The sequence below is a fragment of the Perca fluviatilis genome, chromosome 4 (genome assembly GCF_010015445.1).
Source record: "Perca fluviatilis chromosome 4, GENO_Pfluv_1.0, whole genome shotgun sequence".
Classification (NCBI taxonomy): domain Eukaryota; kingdom Metazoa; phylum Chordata; class Actinopteri; order Perciformes; family Percidae; genus Perca; species Perca fluviatilis.
The window spans coordinates 17,661,491-17,680,688 of record NC_053115.1 but is presented as its reverse complement, the minus strand read 5'-3'; the positions used below and the strand labels follow the sequence as shown (position 1 = coordinate 17,680,688).

Genomic DNA, 19,198 nt, shown 5'->3' with positions numbered 1-19,198 from the left:
AATCCTCTTATGTAAATGTTGCCTAGATTTTGGAGGGTATTACTAGTTTCCTACAAGTTAATGCTTCACACTGGTGATTGTGTTCAACACCTGTAAGAACACGACTACCGTCTTAAATACAGTATATTCTCAAACATATGGCCGACAAGCGAAGCAAACTGACCCCAACAAGAGGCTTTTGTAGTGTAATGTGTGATGTACAATTTAGGGACTTCATGACGAGACGAAAACAATTTGGAGACAAATACAAGTTACTTTCAATTTCACCTTTTAAAACAGCAAATTTATTTGTCTTTAAAAAATAAAAAAATCAACTAAAAAGTATAACTATTTCATTGTCACTAATAGAAACAGTACGGAAGCACTGAGTCTTTGAGCACTTTAACTGCTCTTCAAGTATGTTAATTCAGTTCATAGATTATTCTTCTGCAGTGGAAAAGCCACCAGGATAGTAGGACCCAGTTGGCCTGAGGGCAGGGTCGCAACTCCAAACTTAAAGTTCTTGATAGTAATATCCTGGTTGTGGCAGAACCAGTGTTATGGACTTCACACATCCACAAGAACCAAGTCAAGAATCCCCTATTTGATCCAGTGACAAGTCTGATTCCAGAGCAATGTAGCTGATGTGCAAGCACCCTATTCTTCAGAGTGTAATGATCAGGTAGAGGAAGAGTTGGTCACACAAGCTAAAATTTGAAAAGATTGAGTAAAGGGAAAAGAAGGAGCAGACTGTAAAACCAGGCAAGACCAGAAGAGAGAACTTACAAATAATAATAATAATAATGATAATAATAATAATAATATGGACAACTAAATCAGCAGAACACGGTCAGCTCATTATAGTTAAAAGAAAATAAAAAGCCATCAATCAGCTGTAATAAAAATAGCAGTGACTTCAAAACAATACCACTTAAATCAGCTCAAAAGTAATAAAACTGCATTACAATGTCTTCTGTGGGGAAACAATGCAATGCTTTCCACATGTAAACAAATTCACTCAGAAGAGAGAAATCAAGTGTGCAGTTCTCTTAGCCCCTCCATCTACATGTACCCCATTCACCCTTACACTATGCTTCACAATTACACCAAAGATAGCAAAGTAAATACCAAACATCTAGCCTTTTTCTTCCCTTATTCTCGGTTTTATTCTTCTCAAAACACATTTCAGAAAGTGATAAAGTGACAAACCTCGGATGCAACCCTTCTGAGTGTTTTGAAAAGCTGCTGAAGAGGAACAAAAGATAGGACTATTGAGATTCAACTCCCTGTGTGGTTCAGTATCCTCCCTTTACACATCAGCCCCAAAGCCTCTGTCCCTTCATCATATAAATAAGCCTCTCCAAGCCGGTCATCTTGGGTGCAGAAGAAAGCGGTGCAGATACTCTGACATGGCCTCCCAGTGCCTCCAGAGAAAGGCAAGGAGGATTACGAGGAGCAGCGTGGAAAACGTGCGGCTGCGTGTTTTCATTAAGGGGACGACGCAGTTAGCCACCGTGGACACAAACACCAAAAGGACTGCCATAACAGCTAGGAGCACATTGATAAGTTTTCCAAGTAGAGTCCGCGCTGTGGCATTCTCCAAACCCTCGAGCTGCACCACCTGCTGCTGCTGCTGCTGCAGCTCCATCTTGGAGATACGCGTCTGACATGCCTCCAGTGCCTCCTATAGATCAGAGAAAAGAAAAAAAAAAAACGGTCAGTGAACTAGCTCCACTGACAAAAGCAGAAACATCATGCTAATTTTTGTGATGCTTACCTGAATGTCCCTCGCTCTTTCATAAGACTGATAAGCAATCTTCTCCTCCATGCTGGCTAGTTCCTGTTTTAAGTTCAGAATTTCATTCTGGTGCAGTTCCGTCAAGTCATTGAGCTGTTCTTCTAAACGTTCACACCTGCAAAATAGTGACAACAGTACGTCACAAACAGGATGCTTTCTTTCTACCCGCACAGACCTGCTATACTACACTGTATAAGATATGATACCTGTATCGTTCCTCTTGCAGGGCCTCCATGATCAACGTGTAGTCCCGCTGATAGTGGGCTTTTAAGTTTTCAAAGGACTCCTCCAGTCGACCTTGGTTATCCCGGAGGTCTTGGATCTCATGGAGTATAGCATCAAAGCCTGAGGCCTGGGCATGGTCAAGGGTATTGCCCTTGGAGCTAGGGGGGCCTCCAGGGGCTCCAGCCGTGCTGTTGGCTCCTGCAGAGCCAGACGTAGCGCTAGAACAATCCTCATCACTGCCATACTTTGGGCTGGACTGCAACTGCCCGGTCCCAAGGGTCCTCGTTCCCCCTGGGCCAACACCTTCATCTCCCTGGTTTTCATCCAAGGAGTCTTTCAGGGCTGCAATGTTATCAGCGCTGCCAAACTTGTTGCGGATAAGTGAGGCGATTTCTCTCGGCTTTGACACCACAGCTCCAGCTGCAGAATGAGTGGCTTGAGAGAAACTGGAGAGGCCCCCTGTCACCTGCAATGAGCGAGGTCTGGTCAGTTCTCAGGCTGCGTCGAGTATGAAAACTGGTTTAACCGCATTCCAACTGATCACTAAAGAATTGATCACATTAGCACTAGTCATTGAACAGGCTTGAACAAACAGAAACAGTGTACAGTGTAGAAACCGTGCAAAACTTTCCACAGCCTTTATAAAATCCTGGGCTCTGACCAGATATCTGGAGCTGACAGCTAATTCTGCACTGTGGGCTAACCAGGAGGTTTCCTTCTTGAGATCTTGAATGCAACCCTTTTTTTTTTTTATCTGGGTAAAATGACCCTATAACTGAACAAATTAGGAATTAATTCAGATTCTGCTTTTAAGTGAGTGAGCCACCTGATATAAGATCTCTTTCTCACAGCAGATATTCCAACACATCCATTTTTACGTGGGCCAGTTAATCATGCGCCATACTGGCACACTTGAATGGAATGCAGCCAATATTCATTTTGTTTGTTACACCGGTGCTGTCAAGTCAAGTGTCTAACCTCTACTCCGTTGTCTGGTCTCTTGGCTCCTTTACATTTACTTAAATCACTAAATTTAGATGAAATATTTTATACTTTATTGGAAAAGGTATTTTTAACATGTAATGTTAAAAATACCTTTTCCAATAAAAGTAGAACATTGAAGGCAACAGCAAATCACACACCTTGGCTCCGACATCTTTCAGCCCCTGGTGCATGTCTCGGAAAACATCTTTGGGCTGGCGAGGGATGCCGTTGTGCTCCACCTCTCGAAGTTTCCGGTGGTAATGCTCCAGCTTCCTCTGCAGCTGCTGGATACTCTGCGCTGACTTTTGGTTCTTCTTCTCAAACACCTGCTTGATGCGTGCACTCTGCTGTTTGTCTGCATTATTGGCGAGTTTCAGGTATTCAGCCACGTTGTCATCACGTGCAGTTTGTTCAATTTTGATTTGTTCTGTGAGTTTGAGGATCTTCTGTTGTAGTTGGGCAATGGCCTGCTTAGTTCGCTGGGGGTCTGGGGTACTGTCCACTACATCATACCCATCTGCACCGTAGGGGAGGGCATTGGGTGACACAGCAGGGCCTGACCCATCATAATGATCCATCTGCTCCAAAAAAAATATGGAGAGAAGCTTTTGATCATTTGAAGTTTATCAAGACAAAACTTTAACACTGTTAATGAACTGACGCCGTCATGGTATAATTGAATCATGCATTTGCAACTACTGGGTGATGTTATGCTGACTGTGACACTTACAATACTTATTGTAATTCGGTGTTGATGATATTGTCTCTCCCTCTAGCGTTAAGCTTTTAATGAGAATAATGAGAACCCTTACAGTATCTAATGTGAACACTGTGTTTAAATCAGTTCAAAATACAGTGCTGTATTGGCTTTAATATAAGGCCGCTTTTTCTTTTCCGGAAACTAGCATTTGAAAACCTGCAGTCCCCTTACAGTTAGGTTATATCTGTCACTACGCATTAACAACAGCAGATGGCGCCTGTAAAACAAAAGTTCCCTTTTGTCATTTCACAACTCCAGTTTAAGGAGTCACAGGAGGAGAGATGCAGTGACTGTTGTGGGGAACAAAAGCTAAAAAATAGGCCAAGTTAACTGATGATCGTAAAGGGATTAGGACATCGATTTAAATTGTAGTTTAAAAAGCGCTGTGCAAATGATGTGTAGCCATAAACAGTCATCAGAGCCTTGAGGCTTAAACTGGGGCAACAAGAGGAAAGGTAAATATCAACCTAGGTAATTAACACAAACTGAAATGGTCCCATCATAAGAGCTACCAGCCCTTATTGGAAACGTGCCAGCTGTTGAGCTCCTTGTACTCTGAAGAACTGAATGTAAAGTATGTCTGAACAAGTTGAGTGTGAACCATAAAGCTAGAATAAAGCATTGTGTTGTTGGACAACGTACAGTACAGGAAGATGTTGTTAAAGGTCCCATGGCATGACAATTTCACTTTATGAGGTTTTTTAACATTAATATGCATTACCCCAGCCTGCCTATGGTCCCCCAGTGGCTAGAAATGGCGATAGGTGTGGGTATCCTGCTCTGCCTTTGAGAAAATGAAAGCTCCGATGGTCTGATCTGGAATCTTGCTCCAACACCGAAAATATTTGTAAATGAATAGAAGAGATTGTTTGTGTTCCAGGGATATAATAATGTTAGTAGGACACTCTGAATAATGGGTCAGTGTACTTGGCGGCCAACGGATTTTCATTTTGAAAGGAAAAAAACAAAAACGAAAAAACAGCCAGTTTCCCAATTACCATTAGTAAATAGGAAAACAAAAAACGGAAAACAACCCATTATTCGTTTTTTGTTTTGATATTAAAAAACGAAAAACTATCTCGTTATCCGATTGTCTTTGATGTGTTTGTAGATGGAACTCGGAAATTAAAATGTGTGTATAAATCTTGTTCCTCATTCATTTTTTTCGTGACCCGGAAGCGATCGTAAGTAGTAAGCGGCTGCATACCCGGAAATCATTTGGACATCAATGAGACCATGGAAAGTTAGAATGATACGGACGTAAAAATGTTTTTAGACGAATATGCTAGTTTTACATTATAAAACCGAAAGAATGGAATGTATTGTGGGGATATAGCAGCTGCGTTGGGTTCACAGTTTGGAACGATACGGGGGTTTTCTGAGAGGAGTGTGCGGAGCTGGTGTGCTCAGCAGGGAATTATTAGACTATGATGGTTGTCTTGTTGTGTAGACTAATTTTTGATTAATGAGAGCGGTCAGCGCTAATCTCCTGTGACCACTTCATAATAAAAGTCAACTTGTGTTTCGCCACAAGTCCCTGCTATATCCCCACAATACATCCCATTCTTTCAGTTTTATAATATAAAACTAGCATATTCGTCTAAAAACATTTTTACGTCCGTATCATTCTAACTTTCCATGGTCTCATTGATGTCCAAATGATTTCCGGGTACGCAGCCGCTTACTACTTACGATCGCTTCCGGGTCACGAAAAAAATTAATGAGGAATAAGATTTATACACACATTTTAATTTCCGAGTTCCATCTACAAACACATCAAAGACAATCGGATAACGAGATAGTTTTTCGTTTTCCGTTTTTCAATATCAAAACAAAAAACGAATAATGGGTTGTTGTCCGTTTTTTGTTTTCCTATTTACTAATGGTAATTGGGAAACTGGCCGTTTTTCGTTTTAGTTTTTTTCCTTTCAAAACGAAAATCCGTTGGCCGCCAAGTACACGGACCATAATGCATGCAAATGTTATTAGTATTGAGCTTTCATTTTCTCAAAAGGCAGAGCAGGATACCCAGGGCTCGGTTTACACCTATCGCCATTTCTAGTCACTGGGGGACCATAGGCAGGCTGGGGGAACTCATTAATGTTAAAAAACCTCATAAAGTGAAATTTTTCCTTATGAGGTCATAAGGAGCAAGGTTACCTCCCCTTTCTCTGCTTTGCCCGCCCAGAGAATTTGGCCCACCCATGAGAGAGAGACATCATGGCTTTCAAATGAGCAAAGTGTCAGTTGGTCAAGGCCACACCCCCACCCTCAATCTTGCCTGCCCCTCTCTCCCCAATAGCTACAGACACAGAAATGGCACATCCTAAGGAAAGCTCATTGTGGGACTGGCTCTAGTGGCTGTAATTCTGCACCAAGGCTGAATTTCGGGAAAGAGACTTCAGATACAGTATTAGGGGACCACTAAGGCCTATATAAAAGCATCCAAAGAGCACCATGTCATGGGACCTTTAAAATATTACATTGACAGAGTCGATTAGAAAGAGTTGCTAGTTACAGGGATGTTTGGTTATACAACATTAACCAATACATAGGGTATTTAATTCCAGGCATATTTACTTAAACTGTAGGTATCTAGTAGCCTAGAAATCTAGATGCACCCTAGCGGCAGCAAATTTAATTTGCAGCCAAGAGTGTCTAGGCACTCTCCGTTGGCTTGCGAGCTAGAAAAACCAAACTGTGGTCAGGCCAATCACATCGTGTATAGAGTCGGTGGGCGGGCTTATGGCTGCTGCTGCTGGGAACAGCGGTCTTCTGGAAGACTTGGAGTTCAGCTTTTCTTTGAGAAAAGAACAAAGAACGGCACTGAAATCATTCTTAAAAAAAGGAAGATGTGTTCGGAGTTTTGCCGACCGGATACAGCAAAAGTTTAATCTATCAACTAGCTTCGCTACCTTCTTCTTGCTCTGCCTGTTTGTAGTGCTATCTTATTGCGTGCAGAGGGAATTTGAAAGACAACCGTTTACACCGCCCCTCGGATTGAGCTCAGTCAATAGTGAGTTCCCAGACCCAAAATCTTGATGTGGGTCTGGCTTGTCGGGCTAGTTATCTAGCACAAATAAAAACAATTAAGCAGTACAAACAGGTTCTTGGATAATTCCTTTTTAATCTCTATTTGTTGAATGGGCTACGAAGCATGGTGGCAAGGAAACAAAGAGACAACTTGTGTTCCATGGAGGATAAATCAATTTAAGATGAGGATTGCAGATTACAAATAACAGGACATTCTGTTTTTGTTTTTTTAAGATGAACAGGAAGACGGGGGAAAATTTTTCCATTTTGCTTAAGACATCTGTTGATAAACTTAATTCATGCTTCCACTGAGTTGCCAGAGCTGTGAAACAGTGTGGCACGGCCCCCTTGTTTTACAACATCTACTTTCCCCTGTCATACTGCTGGAATCTAGCCCCCTACTTCAATGGCCCTTTAGTGTGTAAAGATCTTCTATTGTCTGCTCTTATCAGCGTGTCAGATTTCTATCAAAATTCAATGTAAAAAAACAAAACAACAATCATCCCACAAGTTTGAGTTTGTTCAGCCCTGCAAGCCTTCTCTGACCTGAAGTACACTCAGACAGCAAAAGGCTAAATTTAGAAAGGCTTAAAGCACATAGTGACCAACCACTCAAGGCAATCGTTGACCTTCCACCGCTGACAGCTCATCTCCCCATTTACCAGTTCATCCAGGCACAACCAAACCATTAACAGTCTTTTAACACATTTGCACAATTCACTTAGTAGACATTCTTGCACAGATATAAGTGCATGACTCAGTTGTATCTTTTGTTTATACAGCTATGTTGCAAACAAATACAATGCATTTGTTTCCTCATGAGTGCACAGTGTCTCTTTGGATTACGATTACAATTTTTTTTATGTTCTGAAACTTTTCTATGAATACAACATTTTAGGATTTAATTCAGCAATAATAATCTTTTGTTAAGTACGTTGTACTACACATTTTCTAGGACAGATTCTATTTAAAAAAGAAAAAGATTTATAAATTCAAAAAAAATTTCCAACACCGAAAATATTTGTAAATGAAAAGAGGAGATTGTTTGTGTTCCAGGGATATAATAATGTTAGTAGGACACTCTGAATAATGCATGCAAATGTTATTAGTATTGAGTGCAAAAGGAAAAAGCTAATTTTCAGGGATTTTGTCACTGCTATAATTTTATTTATTCTATTTGGGACAAACAGGTTCTAAGTTGTAAAACTTGTTCCCATCATGCTTTGGGGATGCAAGCAAGAAATATGGTGTCAGTAAGTTAACTGTTGGCAACACCTCGAGCCCCATTTTATTTGCCTACATTTGTTTACAGTTTGGCAAATTAGCATCTTGGAAAGTGATACTGCATTAGCTATTAGCCGTTCCGGAGTCTTCGGAGCATAGACAACAATTACTGGATTACTTTTGATACTGAGGAAAATGTCTAAAAAACAGGGGTGACCCCGAGTAGTCGAATATTCAATGCTTTGATCGAAGGAGCGACAATCTCACAGCTGAATCTTCGCCGAGGCGTACAGCCCCAGTTCAGACCAAAGATCTGCAATGAGACGAGTTGAAACTTGCAACTACTTGCAACGCGCCAGTCTGCAGTGCTCTGAAACCTGCCAGTTTACACCAATGCAACGAGACGGTGCATCACCTTCATAAGAATGACTCTTTGTATTAACTCCCAACTTTCAGGCTTTTTTGTAGCTGGATATGTAATTTGTTGCATCTAAATATGAATGATGCTTCCTTATGAAACAAGGATCATGCCATTTTGGCTATATGGGGATGCTCAATGTCGGATTTTACATAGAACTACCGGTTTTCTACTAATACGTTAATATACAGCCTGTTATGATATACGTAAATATCAACATATTGCTGGAAATAAAAATGTGAAAAGAAAGAAGCTTATAATAAATCTTTTTAAAATGCGTTAATAAATCCAACTGCCCCATGACATATTTAAGTTTCACTTTCCATGATCCGTGGCCGACTATGTAAATTCTTAGTTGGGGACACCCCTACTAAACATGATGAATATGAGGCAAGTTCTGTTATAAGCAAATTTATGGGCGTTTATCTGTGACAAATATTGGAGATATGATATATACAGTATATAGTGTGTATGTAAACCATGGTTTATCTCTCACCTGGACCACTTGACAGGACTGAGACACTCACCTTGTCAGGCTCCTCAGTTGATTGGTAACCAGAGGTCAGCAGCATGTCAACTAGAGCTGGGCTGCTGGGTGTATCTGTGGTCGAGGAGGAGCGTGGGCGTCCAGCCTGCAGCAGGGCTTCATGGGTGCTGCGCCGGTGGATCTGTGGGCTACCTTTCTGGGGAGGATCCCCAGTGCCCCCCACCTTGCTGCGGCGGCTCTGCAGGCTGGAGCCTCGCTTCATAATTGGTGGAGCACCTCGGATCTGCTGCAGAACACGGCTCAGAGCTGCGGGAGGGGCGGAAGGGTTGTCAGAATCCAAAGGGAGGGCCAAGGAGGCAGGAGAGTCCCCTACTTCTGACCCTACATCAGTGGGTTCGGAGGGAGGGGCACCTGTGCAGGAAGAGACGGAGTCATGTGGGGAAACAGAGGAGCGTCGGCGCTGTGGCTGGAAGAACTGCTTCAGGCCATGGCCCAACACTCCCAACGCTCCCATGTTCTCCAGGGCATTGTGGGTAATTTTGGACAAGCCATGCTCCGACTCCGACGCCCTCCTGCCGACCTCCGGCTCCGTTCGGCCTCCTGTGTCCGGCTCCTCTGGACTCTGCTCACTATTACCCTGATCCATCAGAGACCTCCAGTTTCACAGTGAGGTTCTACTTGGGGGTGCAGGGGACTAGCTACGCCCCGTCAACACCCCCACTCTGAGCGACTGGTTGAAAGCCGGAAAGCAGATGGGAAGAGTGCTCAGTTGGGCCTTTTGAGTGGAAATACATCTGTGGCTTGGCTCAATGTCATGCTTGTCTACCACAAAAGGAAAATAAAAATGAATTATGTCATGCAGCAGCGAGTGATGAACATAATGAGCAACAGAATTAAAAACAAGCAACATAAACTGGGTTGACACAGACATGAACACTTTTTTTAGCAGTGGATAAGATGTCTTGTCCAAAAAAAACATCTTTTATAAACAATTTATTTATATTTATAAAAATAAAGATATTTTCTCTCTTTCTATGTCTTACAGTGCCAACCCGGTAATGCAAAAACACAGTCTACAAAATAAACAAGCTCTGAGAACAGTTTCTGAAATGCCGAAGTTTGTTATACTGCACATGTTGAAGGTCGATGCCTTAGGCGGTTTCTGAAATCACTATTATTTATTTCTGGGCATTCAAGCCTGACCGTACAAAAGCCCTCATGATAGTTGAATAATGACATTTCAGAAAGTGTTTATTATGGAAATTAATAACCAACATAATTGAGAGTGCTTGGATGGTGCTAACAAAGATTGCAGAGTGAAAAACATAAATTAAATTCTAAAAACGGACAGTGATTATTATGCAATTCTATACTGATTAAGGTGTTCAACGATCTACGGAGGTCTCCTCTTTCATCTCCTTTCATAGCAAGGCTTTATCCTGTAATGTGAAGGGACATTCCAAGACTTTGGCTCACAAATGACTCATGATTATATAAAAGCCTTTTGGTTTACCAACATGTAATAAGACATTAAAGAAAGCAAGAAACAAGGTGACAGAGTGTGACACAAAGCTTACCATCAGCCCAGCTTCCCCTCTGCTGACTCACAACTCAGGATTGGCTAAATGAACAGAAATAGAAACAAAAAAAAAAAACTAAATGATGTGCTCCATACAACAGAAAAGGAAAAGGTTAAAAAAATATGCATACTGTAGCATTACACAGAAATAAACGGACCTGAACACCAACCTTCAACTTAGTAGTAACTGGTAGTAATGGTTGTAAAGGAATGCTACGCTGATGAGAGACCTCAAAGCTTCTAACGTGCTGACTATATGAATTTTTCAACAATGAGCCAGGAGTAAGTCAATGCAGGATGAGCCTTGTTATGTTATAATGGCAACTATTGTACATTACAGCATACATGACAACATTAACATGATAGCAGACACTGTTCAAGTAATAAGAATACCAGTTCTATACAGAGACAAACATCAAAACATGGCATGAACGCTGCTCAAAGGAGCTGTCACTCATCTGTAGTTGGGGGGACAGACGGACAGACAGACGTTAAGCTGAGAGAGAGACCTTCTGTCCTTCTCTCCTAGGCCAACAAGCCAACAAATGTTGGCTTAAATATAAATATCTATTTTTACATTTTTGATGATGTCTCACATGACCAAATGGACAGCTGCATTAACAAGATTTCTTATTTTACATCATCTAGTCAAAATGGACAAAATATTCTTTAAACCTTAAACCCAGATGGCAGGCAGTTTTTTGGCTACTATAAATTGCTCTGTGTTTAAATTTAAAGATATGCACATTTATTAATAAAGGAATTCCTTTTATGATGATGATGATGATGATGATGATGATGATGATCTTGCAAGCTTATTCATTTTTGGATATACAGTACTTTAACTTCAGTGTTTAATAGGGCTGAACATTATGATGGTATCGTCAAAACGATATAAAATGTCTAAAGCATACATTTTTCTATATCGTTTCTAACGTGATGCCCCAAAAAAAAAAAAACTGCAGCCAAACTGCGATACAGCAATATCTAGTTATTTGCACAATGCTTTACATTCTGATCCCTGCACGTTATGTTTATTTTGCACAAAAGTTCATAATAAAATGAGAAAAAAAATGTATTTGTTAAGTATTTAATTCACACAAGAAAATACAAAAATAGGCTTTACAGTGTGGTTATTTTAGATAGACTATTTAAAAACATGCTATATATGTATATTTAGTTATCGAGATATAAAATTACCTATGTACATCGGGATTGAAGATTTTGGCCATATCGCCCAGCCCTAGTATTCAAGCATTCCCATTTCCGAAGCCAGAAACCTATACAGGTCATACAATTCTGCTATGCCTCTGAATGCTCGAATCACGTATTCTTAAATTAAACTGAAATTACACCCATTACTAAACAGTACAACTCTTGTGCTTTTCTAAAAGACCAGAATACAATTCATTTCTCAACAATAAGTTTGTGATGTACCCTCCTTTAGTCTTCAAGCACCTAGACAGGCTGTTTTACAAGGCACAGTGAGAAGCATGTTTCTCTAAAGGAAATAGCCAAAGCCTAAAATGATGGGTCTGACTATGTAGTAAGTGGTTTACTTTGCAGAAAAATGGAAAAACGATTCCATGAGTCAGCAGAGCTACAAAGTATCACTTATCAAGCCAGCAGCACAATCTAGCACCAAAAACCCTATGAAATGCTCCATTAGTGATACACAGTGACTCATTACTGCTGGTCCTGCTGTTAGATCTGCAGTGTTGGATAAGAATGCACTCTGTTAAAGGGTAGGTGGTAGTGAATAGTACAGTAATGAAAAGAAAAAAAAAAAAAAAAAAAAAGAGTACCCTTACCAAGTCTTGCTGATCAACATGCTGGAAAAAAAGGCTTCATTTTGAAATTGTATTATTGTTCACTTACTGCTGTTGCAGTTCATTTCACTCATTATTCAAAATAAATTAAAACATCAATACAGTAGTCACATCAAGCGTCCCTCCCTATGTAAGGGCAATACTTTAAGTCTAAACAGACTTCTGGTAACTTTAAAGTGCATTAACTTAAAAATAAGTGAACATAAATGATTGCGTTATGTCATGTGTTAAACCAGAGTTGTCTACGCTCCTCAAAGGGGCAGGTTTGCATATGCAGATTTTTTTCGCGGCTGCTTTAAAACTCAGATGCCAGGTATAGATGCACATCTGACTGGCTCTTTGATAGACATGCCATAATGATAAGACTTAGTCTGGCTATCACCAGACCAAGCTCAACCTTTTAAGATTGAACATTAGTCTGGGGAGTCTGCTCTGTATTTTCTACTGCACAAGAGATCAACGGGCATAGTTCAAATGACTCTGTATGCAATTGGATATTCCTTATATAATCAATTATTATAGACTATATAACTATGTAGCCAACTGATTTAACACTACTAAGCTTCATCTGCAGATGCCTCCGATCATAAAAACAGTTACTCTTCAATTACATTTCCTGATCCTGAATCACTGATCATAGACAGAGACACAGCCGTTCAGTGCCTCAGTGTGATGTATGGCAGTAGAAACTCAAGACAAGACATAGGAACAGACAGTCCACACAGACATGGAACTATATCCCTCATCTACAATGAAAATACAATGACTTCTAACTCCTCTAGGAGGCTACGGGCAAAGTGTTCTCTCAGAAGTGGGCCAGTCTACATTCGCCTATCACTCTCTGTACATGCAGGGCTCCAAGGTCACACCATCTACAGAGGACTGTGCATGTCTAGCAGCATTTACTCGTGTTATAGAAACATTTCTGCAAGTCCAATTATGGATCTGTAAGCAGTGTGTTCTCTTAGGTCACTGCTACAGCATAGGCCTACATTTATTCCAGTTATCCTACATCTGCACATCAAGATTCACACCATTTAGTTTCAGATGCATGTGTGTTCACAAAAAAAATCTATTCATGTTTATATTAAATATTGAAAATGGGATGAAAATCATATACATTCAGCAGCTCCTTTGCATTGTCCCTCCATTTTTCTCTTAACTTTTATATTATTGGTCACATTTTGTTAGAGGACCTTGTATACTCAAAGGAATATCAGCATTGTTCAGGGAAGATCTGTAAAAACCAAAAACGATTCGCTTTAACACACACACACACACACACACACACACACACACACACACACACACACACACACACACACACACACACACACACACACACACACACACACACACACACACACACACACACAGAGTCCAAATAAACATACCTTCAGATGTGGTCATCAGCGGATGATTTGTGGATCTATTAACATTGAAAAAGGCTTAATCCAAGTGATTTCGAGCAGTGCTTCCTCTGGGGACTTCTTACAAATGGAAAACTGGTGGGATAGCTGTCAAACTTTAGTCAGCTGTTTCCATGGACATTTAGAAAAATCACATGCTGCAAAGAAAAACAAAAAATCAGAGGCAAGACATGTGAGAAACGTTATGTTATGAAGAGATTCTGGCATTTTGAAACTGACAACTTCAGACACAGTGATGATAAGTGATGTCCCGATTTGATCAAATGTTAATGGACCGATCAATTCATCTTGTACTCAAGTCTCCAATAACTGTTTTTCTAATGATGTGTGAAATGCTATATAGGCTATCTGTGATCATCATGACTATGGTTTAACCTCAGTATTACTCATTTATTTTACATAAAAATGTAGATGGGCTAGAATGCTCATGTAAGGCAGCCATCATATCAGATTGCCAGCTGCCTAGACTTGATTGATGGGCCTGTCTACCTCAAACCAAATGACTTAAAAAATGGATCAATAGTCTAAATAACAGTGAGAAGAAAGCAGAAAAACAGGACAATAGTTTTCATTGATCCATTGGCGTCACAGTAAGCTGAGATGAAGTTGGACAGAAATGTAACCGGCATGCACTTTCAGCAGATTTCAGCAGCACCGAACAGCAAACAGAAGTTAGCCATTAGCTGGTGAACATATGTAATCATCTTCTTGGAAGCTAAAACCATGATATTGTTATTATTAATGTTATTATTTTCATTATTAGGAGTCTGCACAGACCAAACAAGAGCTAACAGGAGAGTGAATATTGGACTTACATTCATTAGTGCACAGAAATACAAATCAAAATAAATGCTTATTTATGTCTGCTGGATTCACTAACATATTAACCATAACAACGTTATAATACAATAATATTAGAGTCTGGGTTTTTCCAGGTAGTTGTGGAGTCATTCTGCCCAAAGGTGGCAAAACCAAAAGTTAACGAGTAATCATGTTAAATAATCATGACTTCAATAGTGACCAAAATAATCTTGATTATGATTTTTTCCATAATCGAGCAGCCCTACATGTAATGCAGCCCATTGCAAGATCTGATATTTAGGGTAATAACATTTACAGTGATTAGTTACTCAACCCAAAGGAACCAGTAAAGCCATTTTTACAAGGATCTAATACAACATAACCTGGCCTCATCACTTATAGATGGCTAAATGAAAACAAGTGTTTTAATTTTGTACAGCACAGGCCTCCAAGGCGTTTTAGCTTAATTAACGTTAATGGTGTAATGTTAATTAATAGTGCCGAAAAGCCCCTTATGGGAATAGCTGCAGGGCATGAACCATTTGCCGGTTTCAAATAACCACAACTGAGACAAAATAATTCTACGTGACGATTAAACAAAACAAATGGTAAGCGCAACAATGTAGGCTACTCAGACAAACATCGCTTTCTGCATGAGTACGCGGATACAGTCATACGTGCATTCCGATGAGATCATCACCACCCCTTCAGTAATAACATCTACTCGCCTAACAAGTTTCCTTTTATTTTGACAATTACGTTAAACAAACTTTATTTAAAAACACACTTACGAGAGATTACCATCACCATACAATGTAGGTTAACGTTAGTTAATTAAATAATTCAATAGGTTACAGGTGCATTCGGTATCATTACATGTAACGTTAGGGTAACCGTAGTACACGCGTAACGTTAACGTATGCTTAAAGATTTAAACAGATGGTGTGATAAAGTAAGACACAACTACCAGGCTGTACCTATGAGTAACGTTAATAAGTTACTGCAAATAGTCTGAGCCCACCGGTTTAACGCTAGCTAGCTAGAGATAAGAAGAGGATAAATTAGCAGCTCGCTAGCCAACGTTTCTAGGCCTAGCCTTTAAAACACCCAACTGCAAGATACAATTGCCGAAAACGTCAATGTAGTTTATCGTTTTATTGTAGGGTGGTGCTAACCGTTATGGTAGATAAAGTCAGGATACATCGTTGACCCCGTTTTGATGGCTTTTCTGCTCCTCTTGTAGCTAGCAGTACAAGCTAACGTGGTGCACCGGGGGGTGTTCGTTTTACTTTGCAGTGCACACCGGTGCGAGCTGCTGTGCGGGGCGAGGTCATAGTGTTATGTTAGTTTATGTGTATATAGGCTGTGTTTACTAAATATTTAGCATGTACAACATATGTCAGAGGTGTACATGTCCAACAGCTGCCTTTATCACAACCAGAGCGTTTCATTTTGTGTAATTATTTACATTTATTTGATGTTCTTGATACATTTTTTAAATTAGTGAGTAAATAGGTTTCGATAAATGGCAGACTGTTTTAATAATTATGTATGTTGCAAGGCTAGGGAGCAGAGGGTAGGCTTGCATCCAGTTACCAAAAGACGTCACCTCTCATCACTTGCCATATCTGCTTATAAACGGACTGCTCATGCGTCTTTACATTCAACTTCACCTCAACATTACTGATTTTAATAGAATATGGCCACTATGTAGAGTTTTCTAGTGCAATAAAGTAGATTACTGTAATATACCTGTTCAAATAACATGACAGGTCCTACATTCGAAGCTTATTTGTTGTATCACATAGCCATAGATGCCATTACAGAACAATGTAATCCCTCTACCTGTTTGGCCATCAAACTCACAAATTGAATACCGATATTGCAATCAATTTAAGGTGACATTTGGGTGCGACAATTGGTATAATTTATCGGTATTGTGTCATAAATATAGAGGCACCCGTTTAGCGTTTATGTCATTATAAAGACTTCTCCAAATATGGAATAAACGATTAAAAAAAATGAACCTTATTTTTTTTATGGAAATGCAGAAGACTCCTGTCCTATTGACACCACCACCATAAAACGGCTCTCACATGTGTGAAAAGCTCAGAGACGCCGGGTGAATTTAGAATGGAGGTATTGGGTGGCCATCTGTCACATACTCTCACAAGGTTTCTTAATCACACCTTGGAGTCTTGTATTTCACGGTGGCGTATTTAAATCCCACAGTTCTCACAGTATATGTTTTTATTAGCTTAGAGTCCCCTCTTTGCATTGCTGATAAACCAGTGTTTAGCTGAAGACAAAGTCGAAATTGTTCAGAGTTAGCTAAAAGTAACACTAGCTAGTCCAATTTAATGTAACATTGTGGTCTGACCGCTGTGAAAATATCATTGAATCCGGCCTGGGTGTTGTCTTCAATGTTAAGCACAATCATTCATTTGCTTTTCGTAATCACTCACATGTAACTACACTTAACATCGCCCATCCAGACTGTCGTGGTGACAAAACAGGCGCTTACTCGCTCGCCGCCTGGCCACTCAGCCTGTCAATTAGCAGGCTGGCTAGACACTCTAGCTAAAAAACATCGCTTCAGCCATGGTTAGCTACAGGCAAACAGGGCACCTCGCCAGGCGGGCGCGACAATGGCTAAACAACGTTAATCAACCGTAACCGTTTTGCAGATCGGATAACAGCATATTGGAAACATTTCATTCATAGACCGGTTCGCAAAATGTGTGTTTTACTGGCTTCAACTTACATGGGCGCTGAGAGGATTGTGTTGATGACCGTTCATTTCTCCCGATGGTGGAACACTCCCACGGTGACGTCATATAGCGTGCTCGACGTCAGAACAGCTGAGTAGCAGACCAGTTGGTTACGTTTATGACTAGTTTAGACCTTTATGATTGTAGATATGAATACTGATAGGGTCTTCAATGCTGTAGCTATTTGAGAACACTTAAGGTCGTGTCCTCAATGTTTTGTCTGGGAAAATATAATACTTGGTATTTTACTGATTCAAGTGTTTTTAGACTTTTTGACAGTTTTTAGTCAGTAAGCTCTTTGCCCAACAGAATGTTGTTCCAGGCAATGTGGAGAAGGTTTGGAAGCATGCAGAGTTGAAACAATTAGTGTATCTAACAGCAACATTTTTGATAATTGAATCATCTTTAAAGTCATTTTTATAAAGCAAATATAACAGAAAAGTCACTGATTTCAGCCTCTCGAATGGTTGAACTAGTTGTTTTTAGACTTCCATAATAGTTAACATGACATCTTTGGGTTTTGGACTCTTGATCATTTTTCCTAATTTTCTGACATTTTGTGAAGACAAAACAATTAGGCAAGAAAATAAAAAAGGAAGATTCATTGATAATGAAAAGATGTGTTTGGAGCCCTAGAAACAGCCATCATGCTTAGAAATAAAATATAGCAAAAAAATATAATGAATGAACTTTACCAGAATAAATAATATATTATCAGTTAAAGAAAAAAAAATTTGGGTGGGCGTGGACTCACGACCTCAGCGTTTCTAGAATCCAACTACGGCCCTGAATGTCTTACCATCATTACGTCAAAAAAACGTATTCAGACAGTAATTGTGCAGCTAACCTTGCCCTTTATTTTTCTTCAGAAAATTAAAATTTTGAATCCCACTTGCTAAATGCAAAGCAAGAGATGTTGCTTAGAGAGTCTGTTATAGCTTTGCTGTGAGGTTAACCAAAACTCACAAAGCAGAGTCTGAAGCAGAACAGCAGATCAGCAGAACCTTTACCAGTTTCTTGAAGCAGATTTTGGCCTTTGATGAGGAGGGAAAGGATAAAATCGAGGCATGGCACGATATATAGACTGACATTCATGCTCATCAGATGGAGCTGGGTTTGCAGGAGGCGTAGTTGGAGGATCAGGAAATACTGGAATGGGAGCCTGCTGGGGAACATAATATGCTGGCATATAAGGGTGTGGGTAATAAAATGGCTTATGAGCAGCAGGCTTTAAAGCAATATAGCTGCACTGGTTGTTGAGATGGTAACAGGAGCAGCGTTTGTAGCATTTTGTCTTTGAGAGGGATATTTAGAAGGAAACAACACAGGGATCTGGTAGGTCTGAGAATATATGGTTCTGGCTGCTGGATTACAGATTTGGGATCCTGAAGAGTTTGAGTTTGATCTTGTGGAGGCAGCGGGAGTTTTGGGAACGGCAGGAAAGGATATTTACGGGGCAATGGAAACTGGCTGCTGGTGAATACAAGGCTTCCCATCATGCTTTGTGGTGGGTGCAGGTGTGGTTATGCTTGTGGCACGAGTAGGAGGAGAGATTGTTGGATAAAAAAATTCCAGGTACTATGGGGAATTGTGGGGGGAAAAGGAAATGGAGACGTCAGCATGAGGTAGTTGGACCGGGGGAGCAGCAGTGTTTTTATAAGCAGTAGACTGCGTTGGTGGTACACGTTTGGCAAACAGAGGGTACTGAGGGAACTGTGATACTGTGGCATGAAAAGAAATGCAGGGTGCTGAGCTGCAGGTGATTCTTGGTTTTCAATGTAGCAGCACCTGAGGGAAACTGTGGAAGTTGTGGCAACGGTGCCATTGTACCTGAGGTAGGGCAGGAGTGTGTGGTGGAGGAGTGGGCCCAGGAAACACTG

At 40.4% G+C, this 19,198-nt stretch overlaps 1 protein-coding gene across 3 annotated transcripts; it reads right to left on the bottom strand.

The window, feature by feature from the left end:
* Positions 1–255: 255 nt before the first annotated feature.
* On the bottom strand, positions 256–17,428 carry tmcc1b (transmembrane and coiled-coil domain family 1b). Of its 3 annotated transcripts, none has more exons than XM_039798107.1 (8): positions 17,312–17,428; positions 13,711–13,883; positions 10,486–10,529; positions 8,949–9,730; positions 3,145–3,567; positions 1,984–2,468; positions 1,757–1,892; positions 256–1,663 (listed from the first exon to the last, which is right to left on the bottom strand). In XM_039798107.1, the coding sequence occupies exons 4-8, from the start codon at positions 9,552–9,554 to the stop codon at positions 1,349–1,351; spliced, it is 1,965 nt and encodes a 654-aa protein (XP_039654041.1). In that variant the 5' UTR covers positions 9,555–9,730; positions 10,486–10,529; positions 13,711–13,883; positions 17,312–17,428; the 3' UTR covers positions 256–1,348. The 3 variants fall into 3 exon arrangements, with proteins under 3 accessions (XP_039654041.1, XP_039654043.1, XP_039654042.1); XM_039798109.1 differs by having other exon boundaries at positions 3,145–3,564; XM_039798108.1 differs by lacking the exon at positions 17,312–17,428 and adding an exon at positions 15,723–15,899.
* Positions 17,429–19,198: the final 1,770 nt, after the last annotated feature.